This window comes from Chiloscyllium plagiosum, chromosome 31 (genome assembly GCF_004010195.1).
Source record: "Chiloscyllium plagiosum isolate BGI_BamShark_2017 chromosome 31, ASM401019v2, whole genome shotgun sequence".
Taxonomy (NCBI): domain Eukaryota; kingdom Metazoa; phylum Chordata; class Chondrichthyes; order Orectolobiformes; family Hemiscylliidae; genus Chiloscyllium; species Chiloscyllium plagiosum.
The window spans coordinates 6,004,593-6,025,968 of record NC_057740.1 but is presented as its reverse complement, the minus strand read 5'-3'; the positions used below and the strand labels follow the sequence as shown (position 1 = coordinate 6,025,968).

At 42.0% G+C, this 21,376-nt stretch overlaps 1 protein-coding gene across 1 annotated transcript; it reads left to right on the top strand.

The window, feature by feature from the left end:
* Positions 1–5,792: 5,792 nt before the first annotated feature.
* Positions 5,793–20,377, top strand: LOC122565184 (procathepsin L-like). Its single transcript, XM_043720894.1, has 8 exons — positions 5,793–5,893; positions 9,036–9,177; positions 10,864–10,986; positions 12,311–12,490; positions 14,846–15,070; positions 16,552–16,714; positions 18,889–18,994; positions 19,985–20,377. Exons 2-8 carry the CDS (start codon positions 9,046–9,048, stop codon positions 20,082–20,084), a joined length of 1,029 nt encoding a protein of 342 aa, XP_043576829.1. The 5' UTR covers positions 5,793–5,893; positions 9,036–9,045; the 3' UTR covers positions 20,085–20,377.
* The last annotated feature ends 999 nt before the right edge of the window (positions 20,378–21,376 follow it).

Here is a 21,376-nt window from a genome sequence, read left to right as displayed (position 1 = left end):
AACCTGCAACCTTCTTCCTGACCTCTCTGCCTCCACCCCACTCCGGCCTATCACCCTCACCTTGACCTCCTTCCATCTATTGCATTTCCAACGCCCCTCCCCCAAGTGCCTCCTCCCTACCTTTTATCTTAGCCTGCTGGGCACACTTTCCTGATTCCTGAAGAAGGGCTTATGCCCGAAACGTCGATTCTCCTGTTCCTTGGATGCTGCCTGACCTGCTGCGCTTTTCCAGCAACACATTTTCAGCTCTGATCTCCAGTATCTGCAGTCCTCACTTTCTCCTCGATGTGTTTAGAGAGTCCCAAGGTGGAAGATGAGGCGTTCTTTAATATTCATTAATATGTACACTAATTGACAATTGAGCTTCTCATCATTTGTACGCTGTATTCCATTCCTTATAGGTCCCAGACATGGTGGTTAAGAAGGCATTTAGCACACTTGCCTTCATTGCTCAGACCTTTGAGTGGAGAAGCTGGGACATCAGGGTGAGGTGGTACAGGATATTGGTGAGACCTCTTCTGGAATACTGTGTGCAGTTCTGGTCATCCCGTTATATGAAGGATATCATTAAGCAGAAGAGGGTTCAGAAAAGATTGAGCAGGATGTTGCCAGGAATGGAAGGTTTGAGTTATAAGGAGAGGCTAGATAGTCTGGAGGATTTTACCCTGGAGCGTTAGAAGCTGAGGTTTATAGAAATTTATAAAAACCATGAGGGGCATGGATATAGTGAATAGCAGGTGTCTTTTCTCTATTGTAGAGGATTTCAAGACTAGTGGTCATATTTTTAAGGTGAGAGAAGAAAGATTTAGAAACGAACACGAGGGCAAATTGTTTCACACGGAGAGGGGTTCATGTGTGGAATGAGCTTCCAAAAGAAGTGGTAAATATGGGGACAGTAATAATGTTTAAAAGACATTGCGATAGGTACATTAATAAGAAAGCTTTGGAGGGATATGGACCAAGAGCAGGCAGGTGGGACTAGTTTCGTTTGGGATTATAATCGGCATGGACTGGTTAGACCCAAAAGATCTGTTTCTGTGCTATATGACTATGATTCTAAGTAGAGGATCCCACATATACCAGCATGGCAACCCATTTACCAAAGCTTAGTTACTTACCCTATTCCAGTTACTTTATCAATATCTCATTGCAAAGCTTCCATCTATACTTTAGTACAATGTCATCTTTCTTCATTTTTTATTGACTTGAATTTGTGGTTTTTCAATGCCAAAAATGCAGTTAAAATGGTGGAGCTCAGGCCCACACACAGGTCTACAGACACCACTGACTCATCCTGCTAATAAGGACAGTTTCCCATGATCCCTGCTGTGTGAGCAGAATTTTATGTCCATCATGTTGTGAACTTCAAGATACACAAAGGGGCAGTGTTACTTGTGGATCCAACCAATGGCTTCATCCTGCCTTTATTTGTAATTAAACAGCGGAGGGCAGGCAGCCATGTGTGGGGTGGCTGAAAACCTTTGGCTGGTATACAAACTGGAGGACAAGCACCTTATTTTCCACCTTGGGAGCTTATAACCATACAGCTTTAACATAGGATTTACCAGCTTCCAAATCTCCCCACCTCATCCCAGCTCCAGCCCTCCCTCTCCACCCTGCCCCCTTGACCTCACCTGTCCATCTTCCTTCCTATCTATCCACTCCACCCTTCCTGCTGATCAATCACATTAACCTATCTGCACCCATCTATCACCATCCCACCTACCTTTCCCCCAGGCCCACCTCCCTCCGTCTATTTATTTCTCAGCTCTCTTCCCCCTCCTCAGTCCTGATGAAAGGTTCCAACCTGAAACATTGACTTCCCTGCTCCCTCCGATACTGCTTGATCTACGTGCTTTTTCTCAACTTACAGGATGGACCATGAATAGTTGTCTATGTTGAGAGGCTGCTGCAGCTTGTGGAAGGAAGAGGCTTTTGGTACCATTGATGCTAAATGGCATCATTACCCCATTTAGTCACAAATTCCTAGCCTTCCCTAGTCCTCTGAGTGCAAAAGCGTTGATGCTGAATGAAGTGGCCAACAGTGTGTGTGGAGTAGGGAGGTGCACTGCACACGTGGAACCAATGGACTGATATCACCAGGTACTGGGGACCTCTGTAGAGCTGAGTCCTGTGTGTAATACTCTTTTCCTTTCACATCAGTGGGTCTTGAAGCTCGCTCCTTCTCGGATCAAGTCAATCACCCTACTCATTCCACATGCAGTTACAGCTATTTTCTTTCACTTTGTGTCGTTTCAATTTCTAGCGCAGATCTGTCTCTTGGTGATACAGGGCTCCGCACTGTGAAGGAATCCCCTCCTGCATAACCCCAGTCCCATTCATACTTCACCATGTTGCCCCCCCCCCCCCCCTTACACATATCATTGCCCCCTCCACAATTGATAACCCTCTTCTTCATCCCAGCCTGCAGCTCACAATCTCTACTTCCCAGTTCCTGAGTCTTCTGTCCTCCATCCCCTTGCCCACACCCACCCACATTTCTTCTCATTTCTCTAGACAGACCCAACTAACTGACCATGGCCCTTCTGAGCAATGAGAAAGTGCCAAGACCCTTGCATGATACCTATATATCTGCCCATCTATGTTAGCCTTACCTCCTGGACCGGACACTGTGAACCCACATGACTAACCATAGCCTGCACCCTGGACTAATATTAGAGGCTAGCCTTGTCTTATTACACCAGGAGACCATGGACTTCACTAAGGACTGTGCCTCTTAGACTTTGAGATTTGGCTGCTTGTTCTCTGCACGTGCAGTGTGTTTACTACATAACGTGCTGGCATATGAGGGCAGGTGAGAGGTTGAAGAAACACATTGCCATCTGCCATGTTAATAGTGTGGAAACGGTTCATCTGTCCAGTTGACAACTAGAAGCTGCATGAGAAACCAGGGAATCACTGGGCAGTCCTTTCAGCCAAAAGAGTAACAGATTACTGAGCTCACGGAGACATGACATGCCATAGTAAAGTTTAAAATTAAGCTTGAACAGCTAAGGACTCAATAGGAATTGGCACTACTTCTGGGAGATGACTGAAATAAAAGTTCAGCTGTTAGCAGTTAAATAGTGCAGTCAAGACTGAAGGGCTAAAAACAAGAAACTTATAGAAGTTTTACAAAAATCTTACTCTCAGTCAGCCAGTGTCACACTCAAATACAGGGCCGAGATACTTTGATGGAGAAGGGAAAGAGTCTTTGCCGCAGAAATGCTCAGAACTCCAAGAACACAGGGTCAACTAGTTGAAGAAAACTCTCTACTGCAGATAATGAAAGAAAAGACTTTGTTTTTTTTAAAACAAACCCAAAGGAAAGAGTGAACAAGAATCCTCATTCCCTCATTAATGACAGTTATTATCTTAGAATGTGGTTATCCTTTCAAGGAGCTCTGCCAATTAAAGAACCACGCAGGAAATTCCCATTGATCCTGCTTTGTTCATTCATTCTGTGGTCCATTGTGGTACAGTTCCACTTTCTGATGGAGTCCCGGATGTGTCCTTGCCTGTACCTCAGTAGCCTCACACTGCAGCAAGTGTTGAAGTGATCTTACTCCACATAGAAAGAGAAATTCCGACCCTCGAATGAAGAGATCGTTATCTCCTCACCAGAGCAGAATCTTCATTCTCCATCTCGTATGTTACATTGTTTCCTGGAGCAGAGAGCAGAGCAGATGTAAAGGATACTGAGAATTTTGCTTTATTGCCTCCTTTTGCAAGAGGCTGTAATCATTTGGACTCTTCTCCTGTAAGACAACCTTTCCTCAAATCACTGTAAATACATTCAAATCTTGATGGGATATAAAACATTACCAATGAAATTATGACAATATGCCAATAAATTAAATGGATGGATAAACAAATTAAGTTTGTGCAGATACATGCGAAGTCTTCCACTTTGGACCTAAAAAAGAGAGATCAGAACACTTTCTAAATGACAACTGCTAGAAAAAGTGGAGTCCACAGCGACTTGAGAGTTCAGGTACAAAGGTTATTAGAAAGCTCAAAAAATAATCAAAAATGGCAAATTGAGTGGAGGCCTTTATACCTGGATTATATGAATACAAAAGTATAGGAGTAATGTTTCAGCTAATACAAAGTTCAGATTAGACTGGACCAAAGTCTGTGAGTTGTTTGAACATCACATCTTAAGGGAGAAATATTTGGGGCGCAGTGTAGGTTTGGCTTTATGATACATGCACTCCAAGGAGAGATTACACAAAGTAGGGTTGGATTTCCTGAAATTCAGAAGGTTGTGAGTAATTTGATCAAGGCTTTCAAAATATTGAGAGGGACTAATGAGAGATAGAGAAAACTTTTACTGGTTGATAAGTTTAGAAGTTGGGCATATTGTCAAAAAATCGAAACCAGGCTTTTCCAAAGTGAAATCGGGATAAAACCCCTTCACACAAAGGATGGTTAAAGTGAGATTTTTGACTAGATTCCCTACAATGGAGAAACAGGCCCTTCGGCCCAACAAGTCCACACCAAACCTCTGAAGGGTAATCCACCCAGACCCATTTTGACTAATGCACCTAACACTAAGGGCAATTTAGAATGGCCAATTCATTTAACCTGCACCTCTTTGGACAGTGGGAGGAAACTGGAGCGCCCGGAGGAAACCCACGCAGACACTGGGAGAATGTGCAAACTCCACACAGGCAGTCACCCAAGGCTGGAATCAAACTTGGGTCCCAGGTGCTGTGAGACAGCAGCGCTAACCACTGAGCCACCGTACCACCCCATTTTAGAACTCTTTTCCACAAACAGCAACTGGTGTCAGAACATCAAAAACTGAGAATGCAAGATCGTTGCTGTGTAAAGGTAATCACACAAAAGTGAAGATTGGTGTGACTGTGGAACAGTTTTGAGTAGCTGAGTGGATTAATCATGGTTCCGTCTTCCTAATGGGAGTGTTTTGTGGAAGTTGAAACAGGGTAGAGGAAGGTCATTTATCACCTTGCCCACAGTGAACCTGTTTGAGGTGTTTGGCATTTGATGAACTGTACTTGGATAGAACTGACCTCAAAGCTTTCCCTTCCCAGAGCTGACACTATTTCCATTGAGAGTAAAAATTCTTCAAAAATAGTTAACAAAGTGACACTCTAATGAAAAAATTGTACATTATGTCTGTAAATGTACAATCCTGTGGCATTGTAAGCTGATTGGATTTCACATTATATTATGCTAATAACACCATGCTGCCATATATGTTAGGAATGCAGCAAGGCCACTGGGCATGTTATCCAATACCAGTAGCTCTGAAATTCTGCTGACCTCCGAAATAGTGCACAGTGGCTCAATGGTTAGCACTGCTACTCACTGCACGAGGGATCCGAGTTTGATTCCACACTCAGGTGATCGTTTGTATGGAGTTTGCATGTTCTCCTAGTATCTGTGTGGGTTTGCTCCAATTTCCTTCCACAGACAAAAGAGGTGCGGGTTAGGTGAATTGGCCCTGGGAAATGTAGGGTTATGAATGAGGGGTTGGTTCTGGGTGCGAGATTCTATGGAGGGTCAGTGTGAACTCAATGGGCCGAATGGGCTGCTTCCACACTGTAGAGATTCTATGATTCAGTGCAGCTTGACACTTACCTAGAGATCAAGATAAATAGAAAACTAATCAAAAATCAATATAATGATACAATTCAAATCATTGGATTTCAAGGATGTGGATCCTTTTTAAAAAAGGGAATTTGATTCTTAAGCAATATTCTTAAAGGCATTAAACAATCACACTTCATTCGTTTATTACTGCTGCCCATTTCCCAATCACTGATGTTGTCACAGGTCCAAGGGGATGGCTCCTGCAAGGTTGTGTATATATAATGTGGGAGTCCACTTGATATCTGGGGAGCTGCACTTGGACGATCACTTCAAGGTGAGGTTGCGAATACAATGTTTGGGTTCAATCCTTCTAATCTTCATTAATTGGTTCTTAAATTTGATGGACTACTGTGCATACTGTATCTAGTTCTTGGAAGATCAGGGTATAAATTCTTCAGTATCGATATATGAAGAATGAGATTCTTCTCTTCTTTACTAAAAGCTTTCTGAGTTTGCATAGAACTTATAGCAAAGTAAATGCATTGATGGAAAACATTGAACAAAATAGACATGACCTTATAGCCATTATGCTGACATGGCTGCAGGATGAAAAGAATTAGTACCTGAATATTGAGATATATGTAACTTTCAAGAACAATAGGAAGCCAGGTAAAGATCACTGGTAATTAAAGACGTATTTGTGCGTTAGAGATGCACTTGTTTCAGGAGATCAGAATGCAGAATTGGTTTGGTTGGAGGTGAGGAATAGCAGAAGAAAGAAGTTACTAATGCGAATGGTCTACAGGTCCCTTACAGTAACCATAATGTGGGACAAAATAGACAAGAAAAAAATGTTTGTGTTAGTGCAGACAGCAATAATCTTAGGTGACTTTAATCTTTATATAGTCTGAAAGAATTAAATTGGCAGTGGTAGCCTAAATGATTTGTTCATGGAATGCTTTAAAGATGGTTTCTTAGAGAAACAATATTTGGAACTGACCAGTGGGTAGATTATATTAGAAGCACTTTTGTGCAATGTGATAGGATTAATTGATAACCTCAGAGTTAAGGCACTTCTAGAAAGCAGAGATCACAATGCAGATACAATGGTAGATACTTAAGGGGATATTTCAGAACACTCAGAATAACTATATTCCTACCATAAAGAAAAAATGCTAAAGGGAAAACCAAGGTTTTAAGGGAAGAAATAACCTTGGTGATTTGCTCCATAACATATGTAATTAATATATAAAAGGATCATAAAATCCCTACACTGTGGAAAAGGCCATTCAGCCCATCGAATCTGCTTCAAAGATGTGCAGGGTGGGTGGATAGGCCAGATTAAATGACCCATAGCACCTAGGGATGTGCAGACTAGGTAGATTAGCCATGGGAAATGCAGGGTTGTGGGGATAGGGTGGTGAGAGTTGGGGTGAATCTGGATGAGATGGTCTTCAGAGGGTTGATGTGGATTTGATGGGCCAAATGCTTCCATGCTGTAGAGATTTTATGCTTCTATGATCTTCAGTTTGTGGGAGGGAACCACAGCACCCGGCAGAAACCTCCGCAGGTATGGGGAGAACGTGCAAACTCCACACAGACAGTCACCCAAGGCTGGAATCAAACCCAGGAGCAGTGAGGTTAACCTGGGACAATCACCTGATGAAGGAGCGTCACTCCGATAGCTAGTGTGCTTCCAATTAAACCTGTTGGGCTATAACCTGGTGTTGTGTGATTTTTAACTTTGTACACCCCAGTCCAACACCGACATCTCCAAATCATCAAATATCACAATCTAGTTCTCAGAGGCTGGTGTTGCATTCTGCTTCTCACTTGCACTCTGTTTTTAAAACCATTGGTTTTGCTTCATTAGATTGCCCATCAAGGTATCACTGTTTCTTTTAAATTTTATTTTGGAAATGGGTGCATTTCTGAGGCAAAGTCCATGCCTAGCCTCTCAAATACAGCAGAATAGGTCTCTGGAATACTTCAGAGAACAGTCATGAATAAACCACATAACTACACAACTGGAGCAACACATAGGTAAAGCTAGAAAGGACAGTTTTTTTCTCAAGAGGAAAGGACAGTTAGTGAAAATGTACACCCAACTAACTCCATTCTAGTCAGAAGCACTCGTATCACTATATGCAGCCATTAAAGTGACAAATTGTTGGATTATAAAAAAAAATCCAGTTGATTCACATTTTCAAAACCAGCTTCTTGTTGTTGCAAAAACCTCGGAGAATACCAGGGAAACTCTGTTTCAAGATTTCTGACATCTGCAGTATTTTGCCCTTCTTTGCGCATTTTGTTTGTAAATTATTTTTTAAAAACACCACAGTGGAAGTTGAATATTGTGAATGAAGTATTAGCTCTGAAAAGTAACCATCATTCTGCTGCTGTTACTCATTGCGATTTCTGATTCAAAGGCTAGAACTCTACACTGAACCAATGTCCATCCATCACTTCAGTCCAATTTGCATTAATTTTATGTATATTTTTTAATCATCTGTTCTTTCTGATAATTAGTTTTAAATTTTGATCAACTTTAATTAAATGCACTTATTGTCAGGGTTATTCCAATCCTCACAGCACTGCCGTGAGGTACGTCCGTTTCAATGAAGCTAAAATGCAAAAACGTGATAGCTTTTGATTGACAAAAAACATGGAAACATAGAAACATAGAAGATAGAAGCAGAAGGATGTCTTTCAGCCCTTCAAGCCTGCTCTCCATTTATTACAATTATGGCTGACTGTCAAACTCAATAGCCTAATCCTGTTTTCCACCCCATAACCTATGATCCCATATGTCCCAAGTGCTGTATCCAGCCACTCTTGAATACATTCAATGTTTTGGCATCAGCTACTTCCTGTGGTAATGAATTCCACAGGCTCACCCACTCTTTGGGTGAAGAAATGTCTCCCCATCTCCGTCCTAAATGGTCCATCCTGAATCCTCAGACTGTGACCCCAGTTCTGGATGCACCCATCATCGGGAACATCCTTCCTGCTGCTACCTTGTCTGGTCCTGTTAGCATTTTATAAGTCTCTATGAGAAACCCCCTCACTCGTCTGAAATCCAGCGAAAACAATCCTAATCTAGTCAATCTCTCCTCATACGTCAGCCCCGTCATCCCTGGAATGAGCCTGGTAAACCCTCGCTGCACTGCCTCGAGAGCAAGAGCATACTTCCTCAGGAAAGCTGACAGTATTATTTGTATCTGGATCAGTGGTGCTGGAAGAGCACAGCAATTCAGGCAGCATCCAACGAGCAGCAAAATCCGCAGCCTGAATTGCTGTGCTCTTCCAGCACCACTGATCCAGAATCTGGTTTCCAGCATCTGCAGTTATTGTTTTTACCTCGTCAGTATTATTTGTATGTATTGTGCCAAATGACTTTATCAAGCAGCTGTTTCCATTGTAATCAATTAATGTTATCCACTTCACATATATACCCATTGGCTTCGCTCCATTAGATTGTCCATCATGAAGCTTACTCTAATTCTGGGCTGTGTAGTGGTGTCTACCCTGGCTGCGGCCTCAGGACACACATTTGATTCGACACTGGATGAAGACTGGAAGAACTGGAAATCAAAGCATGGGAAGCAGTACACTGAGGTAAAAGAAGAATTTGCTCCTGTACAGAATGTAATCCAAGTACTTAACTCACTCTGAAGGGAAGGGTTTCCACACACTTAACAGATATTGAGAATTCTTAGTTGCAGTTAATGTGAGAGACACCTGCTGGGTGAAATGGATATGGAACAGAATGGATGAATGGAATATGGAATGGATGAGAATGGAAAGATATTGATCTTGAAATTCTCTCAGTTTCTACCTCCAATAGAGAACTGACCGAACTCATAATAAAATAGCAAAGACATGGCTGAAGATCTTTTCACTTCTTCATGGGATGTTGCCGTCAATAGTGAGGCTCGCATTTATTTCCCATCCCTAATTGCCCAGAGAGCAGATAAGAGTCAATAACATTACTCTGGGTCTGGAATCATATGTAGATTTCCTTCCCTGAAAAACTATATGGATTTCTCCCAACATGCAGCAATTGTTATCATTAGAGCTTTAATTCCAGATTTTTATTGAGTTCAAATTTCACCATCTACCACAGCAGGATTCGAACCCAAGTCCCTAGAACACTCGCGGAGTCTTGGAATTAACCGTCCCGTGATAGTACCACTAGGCCATCACCTCCCCATTTGTGGAGGTGACAATGCTCTTACCAACAGGCTGTAGAACTGCTAAGAGGTTCCTGCAACATTTATGTTCAAGAGGTTTGATGAACTGAGTGTTAGACAGACACTTATCTGGGCAGCACGAGACATTCATGGGATTAACGGCGAGGGAGCAGAACTTCCATGTGGATTCCGGCAAGGTGTTGCCTGCTACCAGTAAGGCCCCCACTTGAAATGTAGGCCCCATAGGTCATTGGGAATGGTATGGGCTCACAGACAGAGGAGAATTTGCATCAAATACAAGTGTATGGCTCTCTGTAAAAGGGTTTCAACAAGTGTCAATGCAGAAAGCCTAATGTTGTGTCTTGCTGCCCTGTATTTCCTCAGGACGTTAAGGAAGTAGTGGATTCCCCAACTGGTGCCATCTCACCAAATGAACCTGCCTCAGGGAGGGCAACATGTCTAACCCTTGGGGAACTCAGTTTACAGCAAATCCATTGAAGCCCGTGTTGAAGTTGCCAGGAAAACCATAAGCAGCTTCAGACTCAATCTCTTTTCAAATATATTGACATTGTCAGTGTGCACATAAATCCCAGCATGCCTCCAGAATGAATGGAGTAGGGCAGACCAAATATAATTTGAGAAATGCATGAACTGTATTGTTTCACTGTTTTGTATTGTTCATTTAAGGACATTATGTCCAGCAGCACCCTACACCCACTACCCCCCAAAACTCCACTTCCCCAACTGTAGCATAAATACTGTTCCCTCCACACGTCATGACATCTAGATTCAAAATGTTAGCTTGCTCTCTCTCCATGGATGCTGTCTGACCCGCTGTGATTTCTAGCACTTTTTATTTTCAGTTCAGATTCCAGTATCTGCACTAATTTGCTTCTAAGATTTTGACCTTGCTGCTCTGGGAGTTCAGACAGGTTTTGCTCTGCGCGTGGTTAGGGAAAGGAGAATTAGGGCAGCTTCTCTGATCTGGATGGGAGGATAGAAACCAGACTGAAAACTGTTATTCAAGTTTCACACAGGGATTTTTAAAGCTATTCTATGATTTTATGACTGGAAGATGCTGGAACCTAATTGGCTTAATGTTTTTATTCAGGATGAAGAGAACTCTAGGAGAATGATATGGGAGGACAATATGAGATTCATTGAACAACACAACCTGGAGTACTCGATGGGAAAACACACATTTACTGTGGGAATGAACCAGTTTGGAGATATGGTATGTAAATGATGTATATTGTGAAATCTATGAGATGCTGGTTATTGTGGTTCTGTTACTGAATGAGGTGTGATATGGTCAGTGATATCACAACACCTCATTTTAACGAAGAATCCCCCCTAAGCTAAAGTGAGGGCTGCAGATGTTGGAGATTAGAATCAAGGTTTTAGGCAAAAGCCCTTCACCAGGAATGAGCCCACTGTGCTTTTCCAGTGCTCTCATCTCGGAAGTATCTCACCTCCCTCACCAATGTATGTTTCTGGCAAAATAAATTCTACTTTCCATTGTACATCTCTTTTTGTTTGTTTGCTCTTGTCAAATAGCCAGTCCCATGGGCTGGGGCACCACTGTACTTTCCAAATATTAAGCAGGGGATGGGTTCACCTGCGTCAAACTCAGAGACAATTTCAAAATGACGGGATAGCCTTCTGCCTGAATCTTTCCCCGACTGTCACCTCCCACAGTAAGGACTAAAACCCATCACCAGGATCAGTTTAGATCTTAATATCATTTCTTGTCATAAAACTCACTGAAAAATTGTTGAGGAAAAATTAGATTATGAAAGTGAGTAAAGGCTAAGTCTGAAATATTGGATCTCTGTTTAAAAATTGCACCCTTCCCCCTTCCAAGCAAAAAAACTTAATGCAAACTGGTCCCTGGATACCTCTGTTCCCTCAGGTTGAGGTGTGAACCTCAACAATTCATTTTGGTAGGATATTCGACAATGGATGGTATCAAACATGACCCTTGTCTAACAGCCATCTCCCAGTGTCATTGGAATGAGGAACACTGCCTTTTTTTCCGCTAAATTAAAGGTCCTGAGACCAACTCCATTGCAGTGCTAACTGAGACTAGGGAATCAGACCAGCCTCACAGTGACCCTCTTTATCAGGGTGATTCAGTTAAACACCAATAGCCTCAGCCATCATGGTGGATATTTGACCCACCCCCTTCACTGCAAAAGTGATCTGTAAGGTTTGAATTGCCGGTAAAGATTATCAAATAATTTTTCACATTATGGGGCACGTGAATAATCACTGCTCTGAGTTTGGCTGTTGCACCATAGACTAGGGAAATACTATATCACCTTCAGGCTCTCCATTCTGTTTTATACTACCTTGAGAAAATGGAGAGTTGCTTAATTTCCTGCATTCTTCAAGCATTGTTCAAGTTTGGAGTGTCATCACTGCTTTGATCTGCCTTTTTGTTAAAGTCAGTGAAGGTGTAGGATGTAGCGAAGTGAGGTCATCGATTCTCATTTTGTATATTCTCCAGTAAACTCCAATTCCTTCATTAATAAATGGTCATGTGTCTGATTTTCTAGACCAATAAAGAGTTTAATGAAATCATGAACGGATTCCGGCCAGTAGATGCTGATAACGCGAATGAAGTTGATGAATTTGATGATGACATAAATGATGAGGAATCTAATGAAGATGAAAATAATGATAAACTGACAATAGACTGGCGTAAAAAAGGATTTGTCACTCCAGTGAAAAACCAGGTAATAACCATTAGGAATCCTTTTAGGAATTATTAAGTGAAAAAAATCTGAAAGTCATGATGAGTAGAAATCGGTAAAGATAATTCAACTTCATTTTTAGATCCATTCACCCAGAATAGCCTGTCCTGACCATTCATTGCAATTGTGTATGTGGGTTAGCTGTTGGTGAAGCATTGAACCATAGTGTGAGTGTCTATGTTACTGTTCGTTCTTTTGATTAAGAGACCATCTGATGTTATTTGTCAAAGTTTAAAAGCTTTATTAAGTTACTGGGATAAATTTTAAAATTCAAATGTACATGTTGCATTCTAACATACCAAATAAATGATTTGGAGATGCTGGTGTTGGACTGGGGTGTACAAAGTTAAACAATCACACAACACCAGGTTATAGTCCAACAGGTTTAATTGGAAGCACTAGCTTTCGGAGCACTGCTCCTTCATCAGGTGGTTGATGAAGAAGCAGAGCTCCAAAAGCTACTGCTTCCAATTAAACCTGTTGGACTATACATGGTGTTGTGTGATTTTTAACTACAAAATTAAACATTCAGGTCCAACCTGGCAAAACTCAACATTGACACTTTTTCGAGATGCAATGCCAATATTCCTACTATTACTGTGTCCAGTCTCTATTCAAGAACATGCTCATCCCTCTAGGTATAGGCACCTCCTGAACCTGACCTGATTGCCATAGCCTCAGAAATCTGAAGGCTTCCCTTTATGCACACATGATCAAAGCCTCTCATTGATCCTTAGCCTCTTATTCCTGCTTTCACAAATGGGAAGATTCGTCCTGAAATTACTATTTATGAAGCCCTACTTTTTAATTTGCTCCGTAGTACCTAAAAATCTGGCTTTGGATCCGAAATACCTGCTCACTCTGGGTGATTGTGCAAACAATCATCACAGTTTCTGGGTCATTCACTTCCCTGGTAGATTATCCTTCATATTGTTCTTTAGTTTGACATCAGTGAGGCAATATATCACTTGGGACTCCTGATAACTGTGCAATGTGGGCGGCACGGTGGCACAGTGGTTAGCACTGCTACCTCACAGCGCCAGAGACCCGGGTTCAATTCCCGCCTCAGGTGACTCTCTGTGTGGAGTTTGCACATTCTCCCCGTGTCTGCGTGGGTTTGCTCCGGTTTCCTCCCACAGTCCAAAAATGTGCAGGGTAGGTGAAATGGCCATGCTAAATTGCCTGTAGTGTTAGGTGAAGGGGTAAATGTAGGGGAATGGGTGTGGGTGCATTGTGGGTCGGTGTGGACTTGTTGGGCTGAAGGGCCTGTTTCCACACTGTAAGTAATCTAATCTAATCTCCAGTAATGGTTATGTTCCTGTTCTCTGAGGTCCATTTATTATTAATGCAAACGTCAGGGCTGAGCTCCCTCAAGATAACGCCACTCCCAGCCATCTCAAACACTGTGGCACATTCCAAAAATTCTTGTGCATCTTGCCTCTCCGTATTCTTCCAAATGGACACTGATCCTGTATCATTAAATCTGGCTGCGTTGACTGAGCACTTCCTGCAATGTACAATCCGAGAAACTCTCATCCTCCCTGATGCTCCTTCAGTAACATGTCAGGCAGTTAACTGCTTGATTTGGGGTGCTCCTAAATCCTTCTTTCTCTGCTTAGTCTAAGGACCTGTCTAACTATCAGTGGTAGCAGGAAGACTACCATTGAGTCTAAACAAGGTAGTTTATTGCATGATAATAGCGGATACGTTTTACATTAACTAGTTAGACATAATTACTTAAGGAAATCAAGAGGAACTTCTGCCCTTGTGCCATACTGATTGATTCTCCATCCAAGACTGGGTGACATCATCAGATGAGTGGAGCTTAATATAAATTCAACATTAACTCTTCCAAAGCCAATACTCATGCAACGCTGAGCTCAAACTAAAGCAGTTGGAACAACTTCTGACTTAAGTTGATGGAAGCCTGAGTAACAAGCAGTGTGCAAATTTACTCTGAATCCATTCCTAAACCTTCTTACTAAATTATTTTTGTCATCAATCTTTTAAATATTTTTTAATACAATCCCTACTCTGTGGAAACAGGCCATTCGGCCCAACAAGTCCATACCAACTCTCTGAAGACTAACCCACCCAGACACAATCCCCTACCCTACTACTCCATGTTTGCCCCTGACTAATACACCTAACCTACACAATCGTGACACACTTCTAAAGAAAAACTGCCCTTCAATCGCAACTACTCAGACTCTCACATGTTTTTGGTAAACTACAGAAGGAGGAGGAACTGACCTTACTCCACTGACAATAGATGGAAGGAACATTTTAATTTTATTTTTAATATTTTTAATGTGACTGTATTTCTGTCATTACCAGGGACACTGCGGTTCATGCTGGGCTTTCAGTGCAACTGGAGCCATCGAAGGACAGTGGTTTGAAAGACACAAGCAACTCATTTCTCTTAGTGAACAGAATCTAGTTGACTGCAGCGGGCAGTATGGAGCTCATGGATGTTTCGGTGGATGGATGTCACAGGCATTTGAATATGTAATCAATAATCATGGCATCAATTCTGCTGCAGATTATCCTTACCTTGCATCGGTAAATCACTTCTGAATGCATTCTCAGGTTCACGTTCATGGTGTTAGAAGTAGACCCCAGTGCCAATCAAAAGCAAGCTGATATCCTACTTTGTATCCATCCTTCCCTGAGAATCTGCTCTCAGGTTGCAGCCAGTGTCACCATACAATCAACATTGGGAATACTGAGAGGATATCATCTTTCAGGGCAGAGCCAGCTTTCCTTCTTATTTCTCCCTTATCTTATATTGATCTCCAAAATCTCCACTCAGGCAGTGGGAATGAGGAGTTTGGAGTGTTTACATTCCTGTGAATGATGTTCACCATTCTGTGAGCCAGCACGTTGATGTGACAGTCAGCTGAATCAGACCATTCAGCATGTTCTGCACGTGGTCTGGGGAATGTACACCACCCCAACAACAGATACTGCCACAACATTTTTATACGGTTCCTGCCTCCTCTCTCTGCTCTTAAATTCTATGCCTCAGCTAATAAAGCAACTATCCCAAATACCTTCTTAACTACTTTATCCACTTGTCTTGTTGTCTTAAGGGACCAGTGGACATGAACACTGAGGTCCCACTGATAGTTTGTGTTTTCCAGGGTCCTACTGTTTATCATGCATTCCATTGCCTTGTTTATCCTGATCAATAGATCACCTCACATGCACCCAGATCCAATTCCTCTTGTCACTGATCTGCCTGTCCAAATTCTCCTGTAATCTAAAGCGATCAACCTCACTATCTATTACCCCAAAAAGTTTGTATTATCTGCGAACTTCCTGAAAAACCCTCCTACATTCAAATTTCAATCATTTAAATACACCACAAACATCAGGGCCCCCATCACTGAGGAATCCATTGAACACAGACTTCCAGTCACAAAAACACCCCTCAGCTATCACTGTCTGGTTTCTGCTGCACAGCCAATTGTGGATCCAATCCATTGAATTTGATCCCATGGGCTCTGACCTTCGCTCTCAATCCTCCATGTGAAACTTATCAAAAGCCTTGCTGAAAGTCCAGCCGACTACATCAGAAACATTGTCCTCATCTATAAACCTCTTTGAAAAATTCAAAACGTTAATCAGACGTAACTTCCCCTTAACAAAAACCATGCTGACTGTTTGTGATTAATCCCTGCCTCTCCGAACGCAGATTAACTCTGTCCCTCAGAATTGCATCTATTAGTTTCCCACACTAAAGTTACACTGACTATAGTTTTTGGGAGCAATGGATAAGCCAAGGAACTACCAGGAAGGAATCTGAGATTTGTGTATCTTGAAACTACACTAACTGCAGTGTGCTGACCAAAATCTACTTCCCAATAAAATGGAGATCTTTCAATAGTTACCACATTTCTAGGCAGCTTGTTTACATTTGGGAATGGTGGTCACCTTCAGTAATTGAAGCAGTGTTTGAAGATCAGCTATTAACAATCCTGTAAAAATATCACTGGTACTTGGAAAAATATGACATGGTATGAATTTTCTTTAACATTTAGGATCAGGCATGCAAATTTATGCCAAACAAGACCGCTGCCACGATCAGACACTATGCTTTTGTCATAGGAAGAGAAAAATATTTAGCAAAAGCGGTAGAAAGAATTGGACCAGTATCCGTTGCTGTTGATGCAAACCAGAGAGATTTCCAGTTGTATCACAGTGGTAAGAAACAGAAACTCTCAATGATGTATATCAGTTGGCTTATCGACCAATTCTATACAAATACAGGACTAAAAATCATACATTCACTTGTATTCTCTGCCAATTACTTTTATTATTAATTCTATTTTAGAGTGGAAACTGCCAAACCTCTTTCCTTCACTGATGTTTTACCAGCCCCTGTGCTTACATGCAGTCCAGTCCTATGGGGTTACAATTGGATCAGATTTGTAACTGAGTACAGAAATGGAGGTGAGCAATAGTCTCACTCCCATACATAGCCTGCTCATAAACTGGAGACCTTGGTGCAGGAGCACGACAGGGGAAGGAGAGGTGCCTTCCTGCAGGCGAGTAGGAGGCTCTCCAGTTAGAACATTGGTGAGGCAGAAGGAGCAGGAAGCTGTCATAATCAATGCCAGTAGTTTCGTCCAAGGATCTGGATTGAGTGCTGCGAAAAGTTCAACATGAGCGAATGTATCTGCTCCCACATCCTGAAACATTCATTTCATTCACCTAATAGCCCTAAAGAGAGGACTGAGATGAGGAGAAATATCTTCACCTGAAGAATGATGAGCCGGTCGAATTCTCTGCCACAGAAAATGGTTGAGGCAAAACAGAGAGTGTTATCAACAAGGAGTTAGATATTGTTCTTTGGGCTAAATGGATCAAAAGGTATGGAGAGAAATTGGGATCAGGAGACTGAGTTAGATGATCAGCCATCACTGTATTGAGCAGACTCAAAGGGCTGAATGGCCTACTTCTGTTTTCCATGTTCCTACATTTCAATCCCATGAAGATGAAACAAAAAGCCAGCAGTGTGAAGCTCCAAGGCTTCATCCAACTTGAAGTGTGAACACTGGAGCCGTGTTGCTGAGTCTGCAGGATTGTGACAGATAGCAAGTGCAAGGTTAGGTGTCCCTGGGTGGGTAAAGGGCTCCCTGGTTTGGGAGCTGGGGTAGAGCAGAGTAAACTCACAGCAGCCCCCACAAACAAGATGGCGGTGAGGCACCTTGATTAGCAGAGTGTGGACATGAGTGTGGAGGAGTGCATATAAGAAACACAGTGTATGTGAAAGAAAGCGTGAGAGAAAAATTGTGAGACAGAGAAGCTATATGAGTGCTTGAGTGTAAGGAAGTGTAAAAGAGGGAGTGTGAGAACGTCTATAAGAAATACGTGTTTGAGAGAGAGTGTGAGATAAGGTAAGTGTGTGACAGAGGGTGAATGTGTGAAAGAGAGGAGGAGTGTGTGAAAGTGTGGAGAGATTGTCTGAGAGAGGACGGTTGTAAGGGAGTGAAAGAACGTGAGAGGGTCAGGGAAAGAAAATGAGAGGAACAGTGTGAGAGAGTGTTAGAAAGAGTGTGAGTGAGAGACAGGGTGAGTGTGTGTATGTGAGAAATTGAGTGTTTATGAAGGAATGTGGGAGGGAGGAGTGAGTGAGTGTGAGGAAGTATATGCATGAGAGTGAGAAAGGGGGTGTTTGTGTGTATCTATGAGGGAATGAGAGAGAGGAAGAGATGTTTGTAAGGTCATGAGCAAAATGTCTATGATAGAGAAGGGTGCATGTCAGCAACAGGGAGGTGTGTACACGAATTAAAAAGGAGGGTATGTGTGTGAGAGAGAGGGAAGATGTTTTGGGAGAGAGAGTGGTTCACCCTCTCCAAAAGCCAATACATTAGCTGGGTTGGGAAGTCCGAGGCTAAAAGGCTCTGACCCGATCTCGTATGAATTCTGCTGAGACCAGCCCATAAAGTATACACCAGTAAAGATGAGCACAAGGACAGTGTTAACTAAATCCAACTCTTTAGCTCAGCCTCAGTACATGCCACAACAAGGTAGTCTCACTCTGTCCAACTCTGCCTTTGAGAAAAAAAGAATACAAAGGTTTTATTAATTAACTCTGTCGTCTGTCACATGTAATAGCCACCTTTATTATTTTTTTCTTAAAATGAGCAACTTATTATTTAGACAACTTTTTGCCAAGCAATGTGCTTGTTTTCTTCCTGCCTCAAACTCATGGTTAATGCTTTCCTATATGAAATTTGCATATTTATCCTTTGAGTGAGAAAAAAATTGATCTCTGGCCTCATCATGTGAAATGTTTGATCAACAAAGGTGTAAGGAATTAATAATTATACATTTTACGATGGTACCATATTAAAGATCATGTCATCTTACAGGAATTTATCGTAGTGAAAAATGCTCTAGACATCTTCCAAACCATGCAATGCTAGTGGTCGGATTTGGAGGAAAGAATAGACAGAAATATTGGCTGGTTAAAAACAGGTATGTACTTCATAAAAATAGCAAACAGCTGATCAGAGCTTGGGGAGTGACAAGAGCACTGGATTTACTCCCAGTGTTCCTGGGCTAGGAAGGGTTTCAGTCAAAATTCTCATTGCTAATGACTGTCCAAAGAGCCTGGGAAAGCTGCATAAAAATCACAAGAATGACTAGATTTGATAGGATATATTTATCGGAAAAGGCTGGAGCTTTTTCTTCAAGAAAGAGATTGTTGACTCAATAGAAATCTTTAAGATGATAGCAACCTTGATAAAATGGGCAAAGAGAATTTTTCTTTTCTATATTCGTTCAGTGGATGAGGGCTTCACTGGATGGACCAGCATTTATTGCCCAGCGGGCAATTAAGAGTCAACCACACTGCTGTGGCTCTGAAGTTATATGCAGGCCACACTGAGTAAAGTTGGCAGAATTCCTTCTCTAAAAGTAATTCAGACTTATAGGGGTGTTCTAAACCAGGAGTCATAAATAGGACAGAGTCATTCTTAGATCCAATCAGAAATTCAGAAACAATCTCCTTATCCAGAGTGGGGTAGAGTTTGAGAAAACGTGACCACACAGAGTGGTTGAACTGAATGACGTGGGGTGGCACGGGGGCTCAGTGGTTAGCAGTGCTACCTCACAATGCCAGAGACCCAATCTGATTCCAGTTTGTACGTTCTCTCTGCATCTGCATGGGGTTCCACCAGGTGCTCCAGTTTCTTTCCACAGTCCAAAGATGTGCAGGTTAGGTGGATTGGCCATGCTAAATTGCCCATAGTGTCGAGGGATATGCAGGGTAGGTGGATTAGCCATGGGAAAGTGCAGGCTACAGGGATGGTTGGGGTAGGTCAGGGTGGGATGCTAATCTTCCATTGTTTAAACATTAGAACTAGATCCTATCAGAATCTATACATTTTTAACATAAAAATCTCCAGTTCTCCAATCAGCCACTATAGAATTGTGATATTTACTCTATTTTTTCTAATTTTCTAGCTGGGGAACAGATTGGGGTGATGAAGGTTACATCAAAATTGCTAAGGATGCTCAGGATATGTGTGGAATTGCCAGATTTGCGGTTTATCCAATTGTGTAAAGAGCCATGTGTTGAACCAGAGCTTCATTGAACTCTGCCTAAATGATGGAACCAATGCTGCTGATGCTGACTCATTGACACCATTGCTTTCACTGTCTGCTGCAATTTGAAAAAGTGGAATAATAACAGCTTCTGCACACTTCTATAGCTTCTCATAAAGGCCAATGTCATTGTGTGTTTGATAGATGTAACCACAGTAATGTCTGAGTGACTATGTTCTCCAGCTTGTGGAGAGACAATGATCTGCATGTACTGCTGATGTCGAGCAATATAGTAAACACTGCCAGTAATTACTTCGAGAGTCTGTTTATTCCAAAGGAAAAGTCTTAATTTTTGCATTAAACATCTAGTTTAATTTGAAATGATAAACATCTTAAAATAATGCACATATAAAATGTTTTTCATCATTACAATGGTATAATTAATTTAGGGTGTAGGTTTGCTCGCTGAGCTATACGTTTGATATCCAGACGTTTCATTACCTGGCTAGGTAACATCATCAGTGGCGACCTCCAAGTGAAGCGAAGCTGTTGTCTCCTGCTTTCTATTTATATCTTTCTCCTGGATGGGGTTCCTGGGGTTTGTGGTGATGTCATTTCCTGTTCATTTTCTGAGGGGTTGACAGGTGGTATCTAGATCTGTGTGTTTATGACGTGCCAGGCCTCTAGGAATTCTCTGGCATGTCTTTGCTTAGCCAGTCCCAGGATAGATGTGTTGTTCCAGTCGAAATGGTGGCTTTTTTCATCAGTGTGTAGGGCTACGAGGGAGAGAGGGTCGTGTCTTTTTGTGGCTAGCTGGTGTTTGTGTATCCTGGTGGCTAACTTTCTATCTGTTTGTCCTACGTAGTGTTTGTCACCCTCTCTCCCTCGCAGCCCTACACACGGATGAAAAAAGCCACCATTTCGACTGGGACAACACATCTATCCTGGGACTGGCTAAGCAAAGGTATGCCAGAGAATTCCTAGAGGCCTGGCACTCCAACCACAACGCCATAAACAAACACATAGATCTAGATGCCATCTATCAACCCCTCAGAAAACGAACAGGAAATGACATCAGGAGAAAGATATAAATAGAAAGCAGGAGACAACAGCTTCGCTTCACTTGGAGGTCGCCACTGATGATGTTACCTAGCCAGGTAACAAAAGTCTGGATATCAAACCTACAGCTCAGCAAGCAAAGCTACATCCTAAATCTCAACCTGAGCTACAAACCTTCACAAACCTTGATATAATTAACGAACAAGTGTAACAGCATTGTCAAGGTGTCTAAGCTTAAATTGTAAAGTGCTC